The sequence below is a fragment of the Hyperolius riggenbachi genome, chromosome 6, assembly GCF_040937935.1.
Source record: "Hyperolius riggenbachi isolate aHypRig1 chromosome 6, aHypRig1.pri, whole genome shotgun sequence".
NCBI classification, from domain to species: domain Eukaryota; kingdom Metazoa; phylum Chordata; class Amphibia; order Anura; family Hyperoliidae; genus Hyperolius; species Hyperolius riggenbachi.
Genome location: NC_090651.1, coordinates 356,012,403 through 356,035,305, shown reverse-complemented (window position 1 = coordinate 356,035,305; position 22,903 = coordinate 356,012,403). Strand labels below are relative to the sequence as shown.

General features: G+C 46.5%; 1 protein-coding gene and 1 long non-coding RNA gene across 5 annotated transcripts in view; one reads left to right on the top strand and one right to left on the bottom strand.

The window, feature by feature from the left end:
- LOC137521872 (uncharacterized) overlaps positions 1–22,903 on the top strand; it is a 41,081-nt gene that overhangs the window by 5,767 nt on the left and 12,411 nt on the right. Inside the window, exons 2-3 of the long non-coding RNA XR_011022226.1 lie at positions 2,403–2,443; positions 22,365–22,661. This is a non-coding gene — a long non-coding RNA (uncharacterized lncRNA). The remainder of the gene's footprint in view (positions 1–2,402; positions 2,444–22,364; positions 22,662–22,903) is intronic.
- PAX7 (paired box 7) overlaps positions 11,389–22,903 on the bottom strand; it is a 189,394-nt gene continuing 177,879 nt past the window's right edge. For all 4 annotated transcript variants that reach the window (XM_068241710.1, XM_068241712.1, XM_068241711.1 and 1 more), the window contains exon 9: positions 11,389–13,463. In XM_068241710.1, the coding sequence (XP_068097811.1) occupies positions 13,348–13,463 (116 nt within the window). In that variant the 3' untranslated portion in view covers positions 11,389–13,347. The remainder of the gene's footprint in view (positions 13,464–22,903) is intronic.

Genomic DNA, 22,903 nt, shown 5'->3' with positions numbered 1-22,903 from the left:
ACAGTTCCTCTTTAAAAGGAAATAAACATGGCAGCCTCCGTATACCTCTCTCTTCAGTTTCCCTTTAAGTTAGCTGGTGTCTGGTGCCCTCTCCTCCACTACTCCACTACATAGTTACCTGTTGTCTTGTGGCCCTTCCCTATAAAATTGCCTGCTTTCTAATTCTTTTTTCCTCCCTTGTACAGTTCCCTGGTGTCTACTGGTCCACCCTCCTTCCCTTGTAAAATTCCCGATGTCTAGTGCCCCCCATCCCTCTCCTATACAGCTCCTTGGTGTCTAGTGTTCCCCCCTCGCACCCCTATACAGTTTCCTGGGGTTTAGTGCTTTCCCCCATATGGCTTCCATGGTGATCTAGGGCTTCTCCTCCTATATAGCTTTCCTGGAGGTGTAGAGTGGACTAAACAATGGAAATCGGGGAAATCACTTGCAGGCCAAATTTGATGGCTCTGCGGGCCCATAGCAACAGAACGCATCAGTAGCCTAGAGGCTAGTGATGCGTCTGTACAGCCTAGCCAAGTTGCGGTCCTTCCCCAGCATCAGTCCTTGTTTGTGTGTACGGGGCTTTATAAATCCATCACCTGACCACCCTGGTCAAATGCTTCTTGAGTTTTGCTATACATTACTGTTTTTAGTTAACATTACACCAGGTTTTGGGTAAGAATGTAAACAGTCAGTTTTATTGCTCTTATAATAATAGTAATATAATAATATAACTAAGCCACTAAGTGTCTGCATGTGCACCTTTTATGAAAGTGACCCTTGGTCTGAGCATTTTATGATTTGGTAATGAGCCACATTGAGGAACAATAAATGTTGTGAATTGTTTGATGCTCTCTGTGGAACTGTGTGCTGCAGAATGCATCACTGTTTTATAAATGTATAAATATTGAGATCAACAGGACTGCCGGGGGGGGGGTTCACTTACCTGGGCCTTCCCCAAGCCCCCTGCAGCTACCCTCCGCCCTCGCAGCTCCTAGAGCGTCCTCTTCTTTGCCTTCCCCGGTGTCATGCGCAGGCGGAGAAGAGTCAGTCAGCCGAAACCAAAACTAAGCCGCGGCGGGGGACCGGAGGACATTCGAGGAGTTAAAGGGACACTTAAAGGGGAACTGAAGAGAGAGGTATATGGAGGCTGTCATGTTTATTTCCTTTTAGACAATACCAGTTGCCTGGCAGCCCTACTGATCCTCTGCCTCTAATACTATTAGCCATAGCCCCTGAACAAGCATGCAGCAGATCAGGTGTTTCAGTGGTTCAGACTTATAAGTCTGATCTGACAAGACTAGCTGCATGCTTGTTTCTGGTTTTAATCAGATACTACTGCAGAGAAATAGACCAGCAGGGCTGCCAGGCAACTGGTATTGATTAAAAGGAAATAAACATGACAGCCTCCATATACCTCTCTCTTCAGTTCCCCTTTAAGTCAAACAAAAAAAAAATGAGTTTTACTCACCTAGGGCTTCTAATAGCCCCCTGAAGCTCTCCGCTGCCCTCGCCGTCTCCCTCCGATCCTCCTGGCCCCGCCAGCAGCCACTTCCTGTTTCGGTGACAGGAGCTGACAGACTGGGGACGCGAGTGATTCTTCGCGTTCCCAGACACATTAGCACCCTCTATGCTGCTATATGGTATATGATATATGCTATAGCAGCATAGATAGCGCTATTGTGGCAAGGAACGCGAAGAATCACTCACGACCCCAGCCTGTCAGCTCCTGTCACCGAAACAGGAAGTGGCTGCCGGCGGGGCCAGGAGGATCGGAGGGAGACGGCGAGGGCACTGGACAGCTGCAGGGGGCTATTGGAAGCCCCAGGTGAGTAAAACTCATTTTTTTTTTTTTGACTTAAGTGTCCCTTTAAGAAACTTCAGTCATCTATGCAGAAGCGCTTCTCTGAGCTCTCAGACCCAACTTGGGTTGGAGACAGTCCAATTTTCTGAAGCACTTTTACATCAAAGACACAGTCAGAGACAGATTTAGATAAGGTTTTATGCTAGGTACACACAATGCAATTTTCTGACAGATTTACTGCCATTTCAGTTATTTCTAACATTTCCAACAATATTTCCGATTGATTTTTCATACAAGCGAATGGAAAATTGATTGACAAATTGATCAGAAATGTTGGAAGTAATCGATCTGACAGTAAATCTATGCAAAAATGGCATCGTGTGTACATAGCATTACTGCAGGGGAGTTCAAAGGGTCATTCGCTCTGCTCTGTTTCATAGTTTAAAATACAGAGTGTGGATTGTAGTTGCAAATATGACAGAATGATGCAATGCTATATAAAAAAAAGCTATATAACTGAAAATAAAAACAAGAGACTCTTTTCTTTGCAACTAATGTTCTATAAATTATCTGTACTACACATTCAATTCATTATCTCATACATTTATTTTCTCTTCAGTGTCACCTAGCCATTCGTGATGAGCAAAATCATCACTGCCGGTAAGTTCACAACATTTTTATCAAAAATATATGTATGAGACTAGGGGTTTATGCACTAAAGGTGCAGTGATATCTCTGTGCGCACACAGCGCAGGGGCGTATCTAGGTAATACAGCACCTATGGCAAACAATGAAATTGCGCCCCCCCCCCCCTCAGTCAGAGCCCCCTTCCCCTCTAAAAACAGTATAATTTCTCGTGTGCATGTGTTATGGTTGCTTGTGTGTTTTGGCTCAGGATATTGCTGAGGTTACTTTTTTGGAAATAGCTCTTGTTATTCACTCTCTTTCCTCTGTTGTAACACTACGCAAAGTGCGCCCTACATGCATAAGTTAAGTAGCCATGTTCCCCAGATAACAGCATTAATCTGATCTAAGGTCTGAATGACAGGGAAGCATGGAGGCAAGCAGGCCGGTGCAGGACAGGGGTAGGCATGGCGCCCATTGTTCTGTGGCGCCCATGGCACAAGCCATGCCTGCACCCCTCTAGATACGCCTCTGACACAGCGTACTGCTATATTACCATTACTACCGTCACTGCTGACGTTAGTAGCTGTAGTATTGCCTTGCGCTATCTGCGTACAGAAATATTACCGCTCTTCAGGGCATCAATCCCAAGGATCATAAGCAAAGACAGAGGCAAAATAACAAGTAGATAGGAGGTGACTGGTATAAAAATAAAACACTTAAAAACTGTTTAAAAAATAAGTAAATGTTCCACAGATGACATGAACAGGAATACAACAACATTTACCATGATTTTTATGTAAGTTAAAAGGCGCCGCAAACGACGAGTCCGTCAGACCTTCCCGTTGGGCGGACGTTCAGCCGACAGTAGCACGTGTGTATGCGCTGTCGGCATACTGATAAGGCTGTTGCGGATCGTTCAGAAATAGCCTTATCAGTATGCCAACAGCGCGTGCGCACGTGCTACTGTCGGATGACAGTCCGCCCAACGGGAAGGTCTGTCGGACTCGTCGTTTGCGGCGCCTTTTGACTTACATAAAAATCATGGTAAAATCGCAATCAGGGCCGGTTCTCTCATGAGGCAAGGTGAAACATTTGCATCAGACGGAAGAAATTACAGTTGCAGCATTTTTGTACTGTGTTTACACTAACAGCATGTAGTGAACGAGACTCACAGCCAGCCACTGTGCTATTGTATTGAGCTGCAGCATGTCATGTGAGAACATTAAATGAAGCAAAGCAAATTGTTGGGTGCTGTGCGATCATTCCAAATCTGGTGGGGGTCGCATCCTTACAAGTTTGCCTCGGGCAGCAAAAAGTCTACAACCGGCCCTCATGGTAAAATCGCGTGATTTTATCACAATTTTACGGCGATTTTAATGTAAGTCAATGGGAGCATTTCTTTAAAAAGCTCTCAGAAAGCTCTGATAGCCAAAAAGCGATCAGAAAAGCGCTTATAGTGTGTCTGAGCCCTAAGTTTTTTATTTTCAAGGCTCCTCCTGTTCTTGCAGCCTTAATACAAATGATCTTATTCTCTTGCTACCTCCAGACACTTTTGAATATGTGAGTCAGGCAGAGGTTTGGGGAGAGAGTTTGAGGGCCCTTTTACACTAGTGTGCTGCGGTAACTGTGCGTTTTGGAACAATAGCCGCTCCACACATTATAGCTGCAGTGTAACCGAAGGGAAAAAAAATGAACATCCTACTTCCAGGATTACCACGGAACTCACACGATAACGCACTGCAGCTTGTGCATTTCTTCAGCGGTAATCGGAGTATTTGCAGATTCCTTCTGAAACTGTTCTTAAAGGGAAGATCCGCGCATAATATAAAAAACAAACTGCACTTACCTGGGGCTTCTTCCAGCTCCTGGCAGTTGATCGGTGCCCTCACCGCAGCTTCTCTCACTCCAGGCGTCCAGCGGTGAAAAAGCCGACCTCGCCAGGTCAGCTTCCGGATTGGCATCATGTGCGCTCCACGGCGCGGGTCACGTGATTTAAGTGACGTCATCGGGTCTCTACTGCGCAGGCGCAGTAGTTCTGCACCTGCGCAGTAGAGACCCGATGACGTCCCTACACCACGTGACCCCCCACCGTGGAGCGCACGGAAGCCGACCTGGAAGCCGATCTGGCGAGGTCGGCTTCTTTACCGCTGGATACCGGGAGGGAGAGGAGCTGCGGCGAGGGCACAGATCGACTGCCAGGAGCTGGAAGAAGCCCCAGGTAAGTGCAGTTTGTTTTTTTATATTATGCGCGAACCTTCCCGTTAAATAAGAGGCGTTAGGAAGGTCTCTCAGACAGTGCAATGTGTGAGAGGAATTGCTGAGGTGGCTGAGGTAACCAATTCATCAGCTGTATCGCATCAATGCCCAGCACTGGAAAGGTTAAGCACAGAAAAGCTTCACAGGACACCTGGCTGCAGGGGGGGGAGGGGGGGGCCCTTCACAAATCATGCCTAGTCTGCACTGCTGCACAAGTTGTGTAGAAGTGCTATTGAGCACTTCTTAATCTGTGACAGTTTAGGGATGGATTTGCACTTTTCTTAACCGTAGTGCAGTTCTAGAAATTCACACTAAACTGCTGTGGTACTATTCCGTTAGCCGGGCGCAACCACTAGGTGGCGTTAATTACTATTCCCCCTCCAGGCCGCCATGGATAGTAGGGAAAGATATAACTCTGCTGCCAGTAATTGCTGGAGTTTTAACGCCACCTATTGGTTGCTAACGGAAAAGAACCACTGCTGCTATTAAGTAGGATTTAAGAAGTTTCTTATTATCATGCAGAATAGTTCCCCTGCTGGTTAGAACTGCTTGAAGGGAACATAAACTGAGAGGGATATGGATGTTTCCTTTTAAACAATACTGGTTGGCTGACCCTCCTGCTGATATATTTAGCTGCAATAGTGGCTGAATCACACACCTGAAACAAGCATGCAGCTCATCCAGTCTGACTTCAGTTAGAGCACCTGATCTGCATGCTTATTCAGGGGCTGTGGCTAAAAGTAATAGAGGCAGAGGATCAACAGGAAAGCCAGGCAACTGGTATTATTTTCAGGGCTGTGGAGTCGGAGTCGGGGCAATTTTGGGTGCCTGGAGTCGGAGTCGGGAAAAATGCACCTAATGAATTAAAACTGTAATTAAAATAGAAAATATGATAAAATGTTCTATTTCTCAGATAATAGTCATCATAAATAATTTATACATACAGTAATAGCTGTGCTTAGTCCACAAAAATGAAATAAACCAATCAAAATTAGTTACTTGTGCTGCTTCAATAAAGCAGTCCCCGTATTTTTAAAGTCAGATATACACATCTGATTGTGACTGTATATATGATGTGTACACAGGAATCTCTTATATATACTAAATAACATCTATGCTGTAAGTATAAAGCCTGATGTGTAGCCGTGTCACTAATAGAGATGGTCAATGAGATGGAAATAATTCTACGTTGATTCTGATTTATGAAAATTTGCTCATGAAATCAAATAATTTGATATGTTGTTAAAATTTGGTTTGGTGACTACGAATAAAATTCTACCTGAGAAGGATGAAAAGAAAAGTTGTATACATACCTGGGACTTCTTCCAGCCCCCTTCAGGCTAATCAGTCCCTCACTGTACACCTCCACCACCCGGATCTTCTGCTATGAGTACTGGTAATTCAGCCAGTCAGCGCAGTCCGGCCGCGTGCCGCTCCCACAGCCAGGAGCATTCTGCACCTGCGCAATAGTGGTGCGCAGGTGTAGTACGCTCCCGGTGGCGGAGTGTGTGCATGCATGCGCACTATGCCAGACTGGCCAAGTACCTGGACTCATAGCAGAAGATCCAGGTGGCGGAGGAGGACAGCGAGGGACTGATTAGCCTGAAGGGGGCTGAAGGAAGCCCCAGGTATGTATACAACTTTAATTTCATCTGTCTCAGGTTTACTTTGTTACACAGTAGTACTATACTCTACATATGCACTCCCCACAGAGCTGCAGGGAATCCACTGAGAATGTTGTGCACATTGAACAGAGAGGTGTTGTGTATCACCCATAAACCTGGTTCAGATTGTGCATGAAGAATGTGTAATAGAGGAAGAATCTCCTCATCCCTCTGCAGAGTACCTGCACATCACTCTTACATGTACCCACAGTCACCTTGCCTAGGGCCTGATAGATGTTCTTTGTTCTGGTCTGTACCTTTTACAAGTACTCTTACCAAGGACTAGTTTTAGTCTATGACTAAAGGGAATAAATATGGCAGTCTCCATATCCTCACTTCAGTTGTCTTTTAAAATTCCTAAGCGTTGGCACTTAAAGAGAATCTGTACTCTAATATTCTTACAATAAAAAGCATACCATTCTATTCATTATTTTCTCCTGTGCCCCTCTGTGCTGTTTCTGCCACTCTCTGCTGCAATCCTGGCTTGTAATTAACAGTTTTAGGCAGTGTTTACAAACAAACTAACCAGCTTCTAATAGGCTCAGCTAAGCATAGTGTGTGAGTCATTTAGAGTATGCAGGGGGCCTGCAGAGGGTGTGTATCACTTCTACCAATCACAAGCAGCCCTGCACATTCCACACAATCAAGCTTTAGCCCGACAAACAGGACAGAGGAAAGATACATTGATTTATTACAGAGACAGTGCAGTTAGGAAAGACTGCAGTAAGCCAGAGCAGATTAGAACAGGCATAGGAACTTATAGGATAGAAGAACTAAGGCTGAAAAATTTGTTACAGAGTCTTTTTAAGAGACGAATTTCATGTTACATACTTTCAATCAACAAGATTGTAATATGCAAATTATAGGAGTCGGAGACGGTGGAATCCTAAACTGAGGAGTCGGAGTTGGTGGATTTTTGTACCGACTCCACATCCCTGATTATTTTAAAAGGAAAAATCCTATCCTTATCAGTTTAGGTTTCCTTTAAGAAGAAAAAACTCTCGGTTATGCTTTGATAAATCTGGCCCATTGACTTTAACCTCCCTGGCGGTTAATTTTTTTTTTTGCCAAATTGGCAAAAAAACTTTTTTTTAATTTTTTTGTTTTTGTTTCATGTAAAGCTACCAGAGTGGTAGCTACATGAAACACCACTAGAGGGCGCATGTGTCCCTCTAGTGCGATCGTCGCCGGCATCTATAGCAAACAGGGGAACGCGTATACAACGCGTTCCCCTGTTTGGCTTCTCCTGTCGCCATGGCGACGATCGGGATGACGTCAGCCGACGTCCTGACGTCAGACACCTCCGATCCAGCCCATAGCGCTGCCCGGAACTCATTGGTCCGGGCAGCGCAGGGCTCTGGCGGGGGGGGGGGCCCTCTTTCGCCGCTGCGTGCGGCCGATCGCCGCAGAGCGGCTGCGATCAAGCTGTGCGCGCGGCTAGCAAAGTGCTGGCTGCGCGCACAGCAATTTACAGAATAAAAATCGCCCCACCAGGGGCTGAGATCTCCCCCTGCGCGGCATAGCCCGAGCTCAGCTCGGGCTTACCGCCAGGGAGGTTAATGACCACTGCGGCGGGGGAGAGTACCGCAATGTGACTCACTGCGGTAATTGTAAAAGGACCCTCAAACGTGCAGCTGATAACCTGAACTACGCATAAACTTTAAAAGTTATAAATAAATATTATTCCTGTTCATTGCTCAATTCGACTTTCCATAGAATTCCCATTGTTAATAGTAGTAGGAGAATGTGGACAGTAAATCACTTTTCTGTCTTCATCCGTCATGACAGTGAGGGCTGGTTTGGTGGGATCCGCACCTCCTAAGCCTGGTACACACTTTTAATTATAATTGGGTAATCACTGACCAATTTTACCACCTCCATGTAGTATAATGCTGAGAATACATGTTACGTTTTTTGCGAAGAATCGTTCCGATAGATGCCTTCGATGATAAAATTCCGACATGTCCGATGTTCTGCTCAATTCTTTTCCGCTTGATTTCTCATAGAAGTGAATGGAAAAAAGATAAGAAAAACCAGTGGAAGATCAGAGAATCGAGCAGAAAATCGAATTGCTAATAGATTGCGCGCAGAATTAAACGTGAAAAATGTAACGTGTATTCCCAGCATAAGGGTCAACAGATATTGCATATTGGTCTCGATTCATAAAGCATTCCTGCATGCGGAAATGCTGAAAACAGCTCACTTTACCGACCACATAGCAAAGTTTGTATTCATAAAGGCTTTTTCCGCATGAAAAGCCGACATTCGCGAGCAAGAGTGATAAATCACCGCCTTGTGCGGTGATTATCTTAAGAAAAGTAACAAATGTCAATTCATAAAGATTAGAGGAAGCGGTATGCAGACGGGGATTACCGCTACCTCTGATGTGGCGAGAAGCGTGCGGAATACATTGCAGTGAATGGGACAGACCTCCCAAGCAGCAGCAGAGACAACACCGCATGGAGGGACTCGGCCAGCTTCTCCTGTTTCCGCATGCGTACCGACAGCCTAACGCCAGCCTACAGGGGAATATCTCTGCACTCCTATCACAACTAGAAACATTTTTATGAATGACCACCCAGAAGGCTGAAATACCGACAGTGGTGTTTCCCCGCTCGAATTTACCTTACAGACAGCACTTTTATGAATCGAGGCCATTATGAGCAGAATTACATGCATATTACATGCAGTGATTTACCAATCATAATTGAAAATATGTACCAGGCTTTAAGCCTGGTACACACATCCAATTTTGATTGGCCAATGAATGCCCAATTTTATTGGTTCCATGTAGTATGAGAGCTTAATTACATAATCAACTTTGTATTCAAATTCTGTTAGTCCTCATGCTACATCGAGGTTGTAAAATTAGCCAATGAAAGCTGAATGTGTGTATTAGGCTTTAGGCTCAGTTCATGCTATCTTTGCTGCAGAACTGTTTCCCAGAGCGACTGCAGCAGACCATCCGTCGTGTAGAATGGACCCCATGCTCTTCTATGGGCCTGTCCACACCTTTGTTTGCACCGTGTCCGGGTTTGTCCATTGCATTTCCCCAACGCTCCAACCTGACTTGCGTGATATGTTGGAAAGCTGATATGCTGCCATTTATCGGATAGATGATGCAGCAAATCCATTCTGTTCAGATAGGCAGGGCTGATTCTGGCCATTTTGGCATCCCAGTCAAAGCACCTTTTATCTACCTACCCAAATATAGTGAACAGGGGGAGCATAACCTACAGTACATCAGTTAGCTTTGTGGGCATCAGAAATTACTAGTTTTACATAGAAATAATGTTGTTTCTCAAAATAAGTTTGTAAAGGATACACAAATTATTACCAGGCCATATACATCTCACTGGCCAAATCTCACTGAACCCATATAACAAACCCTTCCAATAATGATTTTGAGGGGTGTGTATCAACTTTATAAACTTTACAACAGCGGTCCCCAAACGTTTTCGGTCAAGGGCCGGGACAACGTACTTCAGACTGCTGGGGAGCCGGAACAATACATAAAATGTTGTTGAAAAACATTACATTAAGGGCCCGTTCACACTTATAATCGCAATCGGCGGCGTTTTGCGGGAGTGATTTTCCCACGATTAACATGGAAAAATCACTGGACACTGCGGCGGTTTTGGAGCGATCGCGATTAGCGTGCTTTGCACGCTAATCACGATCGCTAATCGCGGAAAGCTCGTCGCTGGCAAACCGCTGCATGCAGCACGGTTGCGGTTATCGCTAACCGCAACCGCTGCAGTGAGAACACTGCCACTCGCTACATTGTGTAGCGTTTTTTGCAAAACCGCTAGTGGTTTGCCGTGAGCGGGAATTGCGCGATTCCCGCTCAGGTGAGAACGGGCCCTAAAGAAAGTCTGAAGTGAGTCTAAATTCCCGTTTTTTAACTAGTATTTATGTAAAGCACTATAGGTAATGCTAAACCGCCGCATCCCCGCGGCAAAACTAGGGATTTATACCCCCCAAATCCCCTCTGCAAAATCCATGACTTTCTTGGTAGTGAATTTTGCTGCTCATGGAGGCAGAGCTTTGAGCTGCAGTTCTGCCTCCATGCGCTTCAATACACCGCGTATCTCCGCCTCTCCCCGACCCTCTTAGTGAAGGAAGATTGAGAGGGACGGGGAGAAGTGGCAAACAGCGGGGATTGACGCGCCAAGAGGCAGAGCTACAGCCATAAGCTCTGCCTCTATGAGGAAGCACTCCCCGGACCTAGCAGAGGGGATTTGGGGGGTATAAACCCCTCGTTTTGCCGCGGGGATGCGGCGGTTTAGCATTACTTATAGTGCTTTTAGTGCTTTACATAAATACTAGTTAAAAACGGGAATTTAGACTCACTTCAAAGTCTCTTTAAATCTATGTATTATTGAGAACTCCCAGCAGCAGCCATTCAGTCATGCAACTCCCAAAGAATGTCTTTGTGCACCAGTGAAGCATACCCAGGTGACAACCTGACGTCCAGTTGGACAGCAGCGTCACCTGATGCAGAATCGGATTGGAAGCCAGCGAATTACTGCCCGCTGGCTTCTACAGTATGTGGATGGGTGGTGCCAGCACTGCTATTCTATATGCGGGGCGCTGATATTTAAAGGTGCAGTGGGTGGGCCACATCTATAAGTTATACATTTTGTGTTTGGGTGCCGGTGGAATAGCCTCAGGGGGCCGCATTCGGCCCGTGGGCCGTAGTTTGAGGACTACTGATGTTCAGCCTGGGTCTTTACAAGTTAGAATATTGTCCTGGAAATCCAACCAGAGTTGCAAAATTTACCACAGCAGTGCCCGTTTTGGTGTTACATTTTCCACCCATGCCTCTCTGACTGGAACTAGCAGTTGGCTATACGAATTCCATAAAGTACAGTGCTGCCTTATGCCTTGAGTGCTTATGCCTAAAAACATCCATGCAGATAGACTACTCGTTTGGTTGTAGTGAATTTTTGTGGCAGTGCAGTTGTATGTTTGTACAACATTTGTGTGTGTGTGGATGTGTATAAATTTAGCACACATGAAGGCACACAGAAGACAAGGCATCAAATTGAGGTTTCCTCTCTTTTAATGCATAACAGCAATGCCTGAGGTACACAAAGAAACACACACAGGCGCAGGTAGTTAACCGCGTCACTGCCACTGCGGCTCTCCGTGGGCCGAAGACCACGCTCGGCAGGGACGGGGATAAAAACAAGTACAGGTTTATCATTCTACTCTACTACTTAATATAGTTGAATAAATTATAGTGGGATTATATATACGTATGCACATATATATATACATATATGTACACACTTAGGCGCACATTTGGAACGACATGGGATGAGACACAGAAGTGACAGTTTTAATGGAATGCTATCTAGTGCTACACAAGGCGAAACCGGTGGGTGGGTGGGATTAGGCTCAAGGGAATTGAAAGTATTTCCTATACACAGGAAAGAGGGAAAGAGAACAAGCACCCCAGACAGTCCCCGGGGTCCGGGAGCCCAGCATTCCAGAAACATCCGCTTTATAGAAATATATATATAAAAAAAAAACAACTCAAGGTTCCGATAGGTGCAGGAATGACAGCTCGTAGAATACAGTAGCTGGAATGTCTATCTGGTCCATGTGGTTGTCCTTTTGTTTTCTGTGACGAAACTATCAGGCTGTACCAAACTTTACTGGAGTGCTCGAGTGCCTGTAGACCCTTTATAATCACCTCCGTTCTCCCTATATCAATATTTAATAATTTTTTTTGTTTTTTTTTGTTTTTCCCCTCTTGGAACGCAATATATAAATTTTCTGAAGACTCCACATAATTCATATACATCAACATTACTATACATTTCATTGTGAAAATATTGACAGGTAAATTCAAATGGGGTTCAACACTGGAATGGTTAAAGATACTATATACATATCCAATGGCTAAAATATGGTCTGAAGGCTTTTTTTTTCTGTAGGCCGGTGCTGTGCCGGCGGTATCGTGTCATGTTACGCTTTCTTTTGCCATGCTAGTCCATAAAGTTTACAATTAGCGATAGAGCGGAATGTCCCATGACAAACAACGCAGGCCGCAGAGTCCTTTGTCAAACACAAGGTAGCGCATTAACGTCTTTAACATGGAATGCGAAGAAAGAAAGTCATGTGAATGGGATGCACAGGTAAATGAGGAATGTTTTTCTGGAGTTACATTCAAAGTGGTCCCATCAACACGAGAGACGATAGGTGGATGCGATGCGTCAGCTGACTCGTGAAAGTTGTCAAGTTTTGGCCGTGTTTAATTTTCACACATCCTGCACATTAAATAATTCAAGTAGCTATGACGGGCAGTTCAGCCCTTTTATGAACAAGAGATAACAGCTACAGCCTGATTACAAACGTTCTCGGTCATCTCATTTTGACTAGAGTATTTTAGGAATTCTGGGATCTCTTGCAATGCGTACATTTTTTTAGCAGATGCCTCCTTAGAATATAGTCTGAAGAGAGAACATGAATTCACCCAATTCTAAGTTCTGGCGGTTGTGTTGGATGTGCCCCACCGGGCGACGTTCGTATAATCGGTCATTGCGTCACAATCCCCACTCACAGAATGTTCCCGAGAAGGTCCCCAACGCACAACATAACGTATGGAATGCTGGCTATCAGTCTCAACAACTCAATGAAAAGAGAAAAAAGTAATTGTACACCTGCCAGTAAAAGTTCCACATTCAGACGGCAGATGCAGCTTATCGGTGCCTTGTCCATTTTACAGCCCAGACTGGAGCTTGCATCAACTGTTGCCGATACTATCGTGAAATCTGAATATCGTTAATGCGTCCTCCAGGGCAAATTGGCACCTCTGGACACATGGCATAGAGCACTCAAGAGATCGGATGGCACTGCGTTTCCTGCTGTAGGCGTTTCATGGGATTGAGTGCGGAGAGCCCGCTTGTTGGATTGTCCCAGAGGATGAGAGAAGTGAGTGCACACAAATGTTCGCTAGGTGGAGAGTACAGCCCTCTGGTGCGGGTTGCTGGCGGGGTTACAGCCTCCTCAGTAGGCCTGTCCGGTCTCTACGGGTAGAAGGCCCAAGACGGCGGAGTGTTCACCGAGCTTCATGCGGCGCTGTGTGGACAGGCTCACATTCTTAGCCAGGTAGTCAACAGCAGCTGCAAAAGAAAATCCAGAGATTATGCTGGGAATACTGTAACCACAACACAGCTAGTTCTCTGCAGACACATATAGAAAAATTATACACACAGTCATGTCATAATGTAATGGGTAACATGGAGGATGCAGTAAAAGGGCATTTTGGGGTAGCAGATGCACAGATCAGGGAGAAGTCACTACATTTTAGCCTGCTGTGTTGCGATGGGGTGCAATACCAACCGCAACACAAAAAATGACAAACATGTGACTCTGCTACAGAGTGTGCCAACGGTGATATGCATAGCACTGCCCCCCATTCAGTGATGTACTCCCTGCTGGGCAGAGTGCGCTGACAGGGTGATATGTATAGCACCGCCCCCCGTTCAGTGATATATTCCTTGCTGGGCATGAAGTACGTCACTGGGATTCTCATTGGTTCGCATGCGGCGACACACCACGCTCTGATGTTTACACACTACACGCATCACCCATAGACTGTCATTACCCTCACGGCCCTTTCACACTAGCGTGGTGCAGCATTTTACCACAGCCTAATGCTAGGGCAATGAGTCTATGGGGTAGTTCACATTGCATGCGTTGCGCTGTGCTGCACCGGAAGTGCCCTATCTAACACGAGCGCGTACTTAAGTTACCATGTGGTGGCCTAGAAGTCATGTAAGTCTATGGCAATGCGTGTTTTTTTTAAATACCCGCTGCAAGTTTTATGCGTCACGCATGTGCAGAAGCGTATTTTATCAATGCGCTTCCGTGCATGTCATCGATTCGGCCACAGGAAGTGAGCGTCACTTCCTGCTTGGCCTGCTGCCAGACAGGGATTAACGCGTACTAACGCAGTAATCCCCGAAGGCTTGTTCGCGACCACCAATATTTAGTGTGAAACTGGCCGTGCGGTAAGCTGGCGCTTGCAGAAACAGGCTGTTGCCCTTGCATCTGATTGGACAAGGGACCGCAGTGTGGAGTGTGAAAGGCTCCATAGACTTTCATTGCTTTTGCGGACCCTTGCGGCAAAATAGGGTAATGTAACACGGGTTTAGCCTGCATGTGTAAAACGGAAAGTGTTTTGATCCCCTGTAGTGAATTGTCAACCCCTACCTAACTAATTAACCCCTAGGGCTTGATTTACTAAAGCGTGATAATTCAGTTATCACGTGTAAAGGCTTTGCACACTCAAACGAGCGTGCAAAGCATGCGCGCGAACAGTTTCCACCGTTCGCGTGTTAAGTTTTATCGCACGAACAGCCCTACGCTTCACGCGCTAAGTGCGGAATGCAATTGAAAGCTATGGAGCTTCACGCAATCAAAAGATAGAGTTTGGCAATGAAATCAGCAAGGGTGCTTACATTAACATGTGAGTTCATGTAAACCGGCGCATGCAAAGTTTAACGCGCGTCAGGTAATGTATTGTATACAGTAATAATTCATTATCTGCATACCGTTCGCGTGATCTGCAGTGACTTCACATGATAATGATACTTAGCACATGATAACGATACTTTGCGCGCAAAGCGTAACGCCGTTCGCACGAAGTCATACCTTTACGCGCGCAAACCTTTAAGCGCATGATATCATGTGCAAAGCAGCTTATCCATGTCGTGCTAACTGTTAGCATGCTTTAGTGAATCAAGCCTCTTATGTCACTTATTGGCTTTAAGATTCTCCTGTAATGGCTGTCATTTTGGGGACCCAACGCTGTATAGATGCTTTGCTGTGCTGTTGCCTATGCCTAGCAATCTATCTGTACAGTACACTGGTGTCCCCAAACTGTGTGCCCTAGCAATCACATCCAATCACTACAGATGTCCAGGCTGGGGATAATGCTCCACTACACTGTTGATGAAATATGGCATCATTTTAACCAGGACAAGCCAAATAATATATTATGAGGCGTTTTATAACTGTGGCAAGTGTATTTTCTGCATTTACGCTTATATTTTTCCCCTGTACAATGCCCTTAAAGTTAAACATTTATTGGAAAAAAAAATATTACACTAAGAAAAGCTTAGATTGTCCAGGAAAAAAAAATATGTGTATCACTTTGATGGCATAAATAATGAGCGACACAACTGAAATGGCAAAATTGTCAGGAATCTTAAAGGGAATGTCCGTGGGGAAAAACAAACAAACAAGTTCTACTTACCTGGGGCTTCCTCCAGCCCCTGGCAGCCAATTTTTCCCTCGCCGCAGCTCTGGTGTCCTGGGGTCCCCTCCGTTTAAAGTGAACTTTAACTATCGAGGAAAAAAAAGTTTCACTCACCTGGGGCTTCCCCAAGCCCCCTGCAGCCTTTCTGTGCCCTCGCAGCTCCTCGAGTTTTGTTTTCGTCCGACTGACAGTCAGCCCCCGGCAACGCGTACTCTTCTCCGCCTTGCGCATGGCGTGCTTGACGGCGGGGAAGGCGAAGAAGAGGACGCGTTGCCTTGCCGGGGGCTGACTGTAAGTCGGCCGAAAACGAAACTAAGCCATGGCGGGGACTGGAGGACACTCGAGGAGCTGCAAAGGCATAAGGCGGCTGCAGGGGGCTTAGGGAAGCCCCAGGTGAGTGAAGCTTTTTTTTTCCTTGATAGTTAAGGTTCACTTTAAGGCGAGGTCAGCATCTTCTGTGCCTGAGCAAGCACGCAGCCGCGCCGCTCGCACTCTCGTGGCCGGGAGTGTTCTGCACGCCCAGAAGATGCCGACCTGGCGAGGTCGGCATCTGCAACGGAGGGGACCCAGGAGCAAGGGACAGATAATCTGCGTTTTCACATTCGATTCTGCATCGTGGAAAAACACGTGATTCCCTCCCTCCCTAACAGCTAAAGAAGCACACCGCTATGTTAGGAAGATAGCTCACATTTCCTGGGCCACAAAAGCTTTTTTTTTTTTTTTTCTGTTAATGTCCCAAATTAAATTAATAGTGATTTAGAAGTTACTGGCAATAAGTAAGGAAATGTGAGGCGCCAGTGGCATGTCAGCTGTGGTCCTGGGGGAGGACGTATCCAGACAGGGCTCTTATTAGACTTGTCACATCCATTACATTTCTTTTCACGCTTCTGTGTCCTATCAACGTGGGCATCAGATAGAGTCGCATCTGTGCCAAGTGCCCGGCACAGTCAGGAGATCGCTCGGCTGGGGAATAACCAGTGCTAAATATGCTGTGCTCCTCTCCCCACGCCATTATCATTGTTGGTTTAAGCAGATGTAACATCTACTGCGGTGTTCTGTAAGCTGAGGACTTGAGAATGATGATATTTACCATTGTAGCATTGCTGAAGTACCCACAGACATTACAGTTGCTCGGCATTATACTGTAGTGTGATATAGAATGGCTTTACCCATAGCTGGTTGTGCATAATGATTGTGGCTTGCCATGAAAAAACACACTTAAAGGGATACTTAAAGAGACTCTGTAACATTAAAAAACGCCCCTGGGGGGTACTCACCTCGGGTGGGGGAAGCCTCGGGATCCTAATGAGGCTTCCCACGCCGTCCTCTGTCCCACGGGGTCTCGCTGCAGCCCTCCGAACAGCCGGCGACAGACCCGACTGTCAATTCAACATTTACCTTTGCAGGCTCCAGCGGGGGCGCTATGGCTGCTCTCGGCTCCGAAGTAGACGGAAATACCCGATCTTAGTCGGGTCCGCTCTACTGCGCAGGCGCCGGAAACTTGCGCCTGCGCAGTACAGCGGACCTGACGGCGATCGGGTATTTCCGCCTACTTCGGAGCCGACAGCCGTCAGAGCGCCTGCGCAGGAGCCGGGAAGGTAAATACTGACGTCACCGCAGTACGGAGGGCTGCAGCGAGACCCCTGAGGGACGGAGGACGGCGCGGGAAGCCTCATTAGGATCCTGAGGCTTCTCCCACCCGAGGTGAGTACCCCCCAGGGGACGTTTTCACGTTACAGTTCCTCTTTAAGCCCTGCAGTTTTACTCACCTTCGGCTTCTATCAGCCCCCTGCAGCCGTCCCGTGCCCTCGAAGTCACTCGCGGATCCTCCTGTCCCCCGCCGCCAGCTAGCTTTGTTTTCGGCCTGCGCCCGCTCAGGCCTCATCGCACAACTCCTTTGTGTTCCCGTCCGCAATGGTGTCCTGCACAGGACGCTGTTGAGGACGGGAACGCAAAGAAGACTATGCATGGCCACGCCTGTCGGCAAAACGAGACTAGCTGGCTGCGGGGGACAGGAGGATCCTTGAGTGACTGCGAGGGCACAGGATGGCTGCAGGGGGCTGGTAGAAGCCCCAGGGGAGTAAAACTGATTTTTTTTCTTTGCAAAGCTTAAGTATCCCTTTAAAACTTTCTTTCTCTCAACAATTTATGGGTCTGTTTTCTATGTCTCCATCTAGGGACTTTATTTCTATATGCTAGCATCACTATCAATGTTTTGTATAATTGTAATGCTTTTAAAATGTTCAAAGGCTTTTTGTTTTTTGTAAAGGCAACCTGAACTGAGAGGTACATGGAGGTTGCCATACATAGCTTTCAACTGTCCCTCTTTCGGAGGGACAGTCCCTCTTTGGGAACCATGTCCCCCTGTCCCTTTTTCTTATTCATTTGTTCCTCTTTCAAGACAGATTTACAGATCTCTGCCAATATATGTATTTTTCTACTGAAAATGTGTTCAACTGACTCTAAACTTTATCCCCATTGGTTAAATTGATATATTTTTTATTTACAAATGTTAAAAGAAAAACTAATGAAAGGACCCGTGTGGTTTATTTACAAAACTATATCTTTTAATTCTGAATGCTTTGTGATATGCATAGCAAGAGGTGTGGTGGGGGCGTGGTTAGAGGTGTGGCAAGGGCATGTCTTAAAGTGTCACTGTTTCTTATCTCAAAAAGTTGGAAGGTATTTGCCATATTCATTTTTTTTTTTTTTTTAACAATTCCAGTTGACTGACTCTCCAGCTGATCTTTCTGGCTGCAGCAATGTGTGAATGCAAATCAGGCAAAAAAAGTGCTGGTATATCTGGCACAATGTGAATTATGGCTTAGTCAGTAATTTAAACACCGTCAAAAGATGGAGCCCAAATTACGATACAAACAGCGTAATTCGGCTGCCAGAAATATACATTTTAACCCTGAGTCAATGAGGGATAATAGTAACTGGCGCCGCCGGGACTATTGCAGGAGCAGGGTGAGCTGTTTTTCAGCTTTACCCCATGCCCAAATTTCCTGGCGCCTTAATTACAAATATGCGTCTAAATCACACACCTGCAACAAGCATGCAGCTAATCCAGTCAGACTTCGGTCAAAGCATCTGATCTGCATGCTTGTTCAGGGTCTATGGCTAAATGTGTCAGAGGCAGGGGATCAGCAGGACAGCCGGGCAATCTGCGTTGTTTAAAAGGAAGTAAATATGGCAGCCTCCATGCAGGGCTGTGGAGTCGGAACAAAAATCTTCCAACTCCGACTCTTACTCCTCAGATTATGAAACCACCGACTCCAACTCCGACTCCAGGTACCCAAAACGGCTTCAAATCGGACTCCTCAACTCCGACTCCTTAGTCTAATACTTACCGGGGCTGTAGGATTTTGTACAAAATCATCAGACTTTGACTCCTCAGTTTGTGAAATCTCCGACTCCGGGTACCAAAAATTGCCCTGACTCCGACTCCTTGACCCCAACTCCGCCTCCACAGCCCTGCCTCCATATTCTACTTAGTTCAGGTGTGGTTTAAATAAAAAAATGTAAAATACTTGGTGCGGTTTATCGTTCCTGGTCTTCTTGCAAGAGAGTTGCAGTTGGTGCCTACTTGTCTGCCCCCGCACCACACACACACACACGCACGCACACACACACACACACACACTCACACACACACACACACTCATTCAGAACACAGCTCTCTGCAGAAAAGTGAGTAACTAAGTGGAGAGGCTACTGGGCAGCTGATTTTGGCTGACTGATCACTGCCTCTCAGTCTGAACCACTCCCCTTTCACATGGGCATGCATGGGGGAGGATTATTCTGTTAGCTACCGTGATTCTGCCGCAATCCTTTGGGTGTACGGTGTGTTTGCGTTTTGCAACGGGGAAAAAGAGGGGGGGATATTTTGGCTTGGTAGATCGCGGAAAAGGGGCTTGTTGCAAAGTTGCTCTATGTGAGTGTTCTCATATGAGCTTTCTTTCCGAGCGCAAACGCGGCTCCTGCACCTGCACCATTTCCTAAGCGTTTGCGCTTCAGTGCAAGGTATAGGGAAATCGCAATTTGGTGAGCACTTTTAAAAAAATTACATTGTAATTATTCAGTTCCAGGTCATTGAGTTCACTTCCTGATTGTCCTCAGGTAGAAAAATCTCAAATCGCCGGACAAAAGTGCTTAGAAAAGCGCAGCAGTGTGTGCAAATCGCTCTGAAAGTGCAGGAAAAAGCGCTCACAAAAGTGCTCAGCGCTTGCGATTTAAAATGTGAACAAGGCCTAAAAACATTTTTTAAAAATGCCCGTAGTTCCGGTGATTGTTCCCGGTGTGTCGGGCCGGCTGCCGCGTCTGCCTAGATTTGATGGATGTTAATGAATGGAGCCCGTACTGACGGCACCCGTGTGCATCTCCCATGGAAAGCAGCGTGGACGGAGAGTGGCCCAAGGCAGACGTCAGCGTAGATTGTGACTATTAATTGCAGGTGTGCCCCTAACAAGCTGGAGGTGGGAGAAAGGTTGAGGTCAGAGCGGGAGCAGAGGCATCGCGCCCCCTCTCCCGGCACGCAACACATGCTTCTCGTTTACGCTAAAGAAATTACCAGCCATTGTGGAGGTGAGCCTGTGACACTGTATAGGAGCGGCTGCAGGCTATTTGGATAGGAGAAGGGACTTGAAAAAACTAGTCTGTGGAGAGCCACCTGTGTAAGACACGCACCAAAGAGAAACCCAAAATGGATTAAAAAAATGAATATGAGTGCACCCCAGCCCCCCTTTTTTTTTCAATTTTAGGAAATACAAATCAATGTGATCCTCCAGGAGTTAAACTATGTTACCCCTCTCTCCAACTCCCCCCCCCCTTTCTTCCTTACACACTAACTCAATTGGTCATGTTTAAAGTCTATTTCAAGGAGCAGTGTTCTGTCAGGGACTACCCTTTAGGCATCTCTGAGGATCATTGTGAACTCACTATCCAGCTGGCCAGTCACAGACCCATCATGATACAATTTTGAGTATGAGGAGTATGGTGAATGGCAGAAGGACGTTTGGGGGAAGGCGGGCCCACGTAAAGTGAACCCAAACGCTCCCCCCCCCCCCCCCAAAAAAAAAAGTTAGATACCTAACTAAAGGGAAGCCCCTGGATAGTCCAGGGGCTTCCCATCTTGAACCTCAACCCCACCGTTACCGAGCATGGACCCTCTGAACATATATGACAAAAGCCTGTTGGATATATTTTCAAGGCCACACCCCCTGCTGCATACAAGCGCAGCCGTACAGCGCCTGCACAATTACAGCCACGCCTGTGCAGTTAACTAAAGGTGATTGTTCATGAACTAAAAGTGTCCCCCCCGTTTTTGAGGGGAGGGGGGAGCACCTCGGGTTTGCTTTAAAGAGTACCTAATGTGTCAAAATGACAGGCTCTGTGTTAAAGGGAACCTGAAATCAGAGGGATATAAAAGCTGACCTATTTATTTCCTTTTAAGCAATACCAGTTGCTCTGCTGAACCTCTGCCTCAAGCTATAGACCCAGAACAAGCATTCAGATAAGATGTCTCTGACTGAACTCTGACTGAATTAGGCACATGCTTGTTTTACGTGTGTGATTCAGACACTACTGAATCCAAAGAGATTAGCAAGACTGCCAGGCAACTTGTTTAAAAGGAAATAAATATGGCAGCCTCCTCATCCCTCTCTTTCAGTTGCCAAGGCTCTTTGGAAACCACCTGCCTGTGTTGCCGCTGCCCACTCCCAGCAGGGCAGTCGCCAATTAGGCCGCAGCTGCCGAGCTGGGGGCGGGCTGTGGCAATGCAGATGGGCATGGCCAGAGCCAATAAATTGCCCGGGCCCAACACCAAGGGGGGAGGAGCGATCACTTTCCTGAAGGGATGATACCAGGACAGGTAAGTATTTCACCGTAACACAACCCTAATTCTCCATCATTTAGACAGAGCCTGTGATTTTGACTTCAGGTACTCTTGGGCTTTGTTCACATGTAAAATCAAAAAGCGTTGACGGCAGTGATTTTTGATTTTTGATTTTTTGCACAGCTATTTTTTTCGCTTCCGGTGCTCCACTGCGCTTTACATTTTGTGCAAAGGGCTTTTGCAGAGCAATTCCTTTTTCACACTTCCTCACGTCAGTCAGGAAGTGAAGTCTTTGACCCGTAAAAGAATAAATACAATGAATTTATTGTTAAAAACACGAACGCAATCACCGGATTAAAAAAAAACCGATTTGTGAGTGTTTTGCGCTTTTCCTATACCTTCCATTGTAGCAAAATCGCCCCAAAAATGGTACATGCAGCGCTTTGCTGAGCGGAAAGCGGATGCAACACGCTGATATGAACTATCCCATAAGGATTCATTGCACTAGCAATTTCAGGGCGTTTTTAAAAATCGCCTGCGCTAAAAAGAAAGCATAAAACGCCCTAGGTGTGCACAAGCCCTAAAAGTTTTAGCGTTTATAAGCCACTAGGCCTACGGCCCGTTTAAAAACCGGCGCTAGGCTCTGGTCGCAACCCCCGCGCTGACTGTCTTATAAAAAGCGGTGCGCGCCCTATTGTCCTCCTTCTTCTGCCGCGTCATCCTCCCAGCTCTGCGCTGTGCGTCCCTGTTGCCCTAGCAACCACAGGGACAGCGCAGAGCTTATAGCCGGCTGAACTGTTCTTTTCCACGTGGACACAGGAACAGGATGACGCAGGGACCGTTATGGATTTATTATATCGGATGATATAACTTCAGTTTGAAATTTTAGTATCTGCTTCTACACCTCTGTTTGTTTCCTTGCAGCTGCTGGGAAGCCCACAGTACAGGAGCAGGCAAAGATGAGTCTGGAAGTTATCTTCTCATCCCCTGCCTGACACAACAAGAGCCGAGGTCCCACAGGAAGACAAGTAACAAAGCTAACAGGACAGATGACGTGAGTGTGTAATTGGCCTGCTGATGTGGGATGCTGGAATGCAGGAGTGCTGTGGATGGATCCCACCAGTTGGAGATAGAAATTTGAGACAAGATATCAGCTTGTGTTAGTGGAAGATGCTGGAGGCTGCAGCTAGTGTCATCCTGATGAGCAGGTTACACAGAAAGGTAACCTTGTTTCCTTATATGACCAACAGGTAGAATAAGAAAGAGAGGGTCCGTAGCTGTAGCGCAGCGGAATGCGGAGGGCCCGGGCATGATGGGGTAGCCGTCTCCCCGGCAGTGTAGGGGTTAGCGTGGGTTGGGGGCGGTGCAGGCTAGGAGGCAGCACAGAGAGAAGGAGGGGGCGGGTGTTGGTGGTGAGGGGAGTGTCAGTCTTTCCCGGGCAAGGCGGCGGAAGTAGCGGGGCG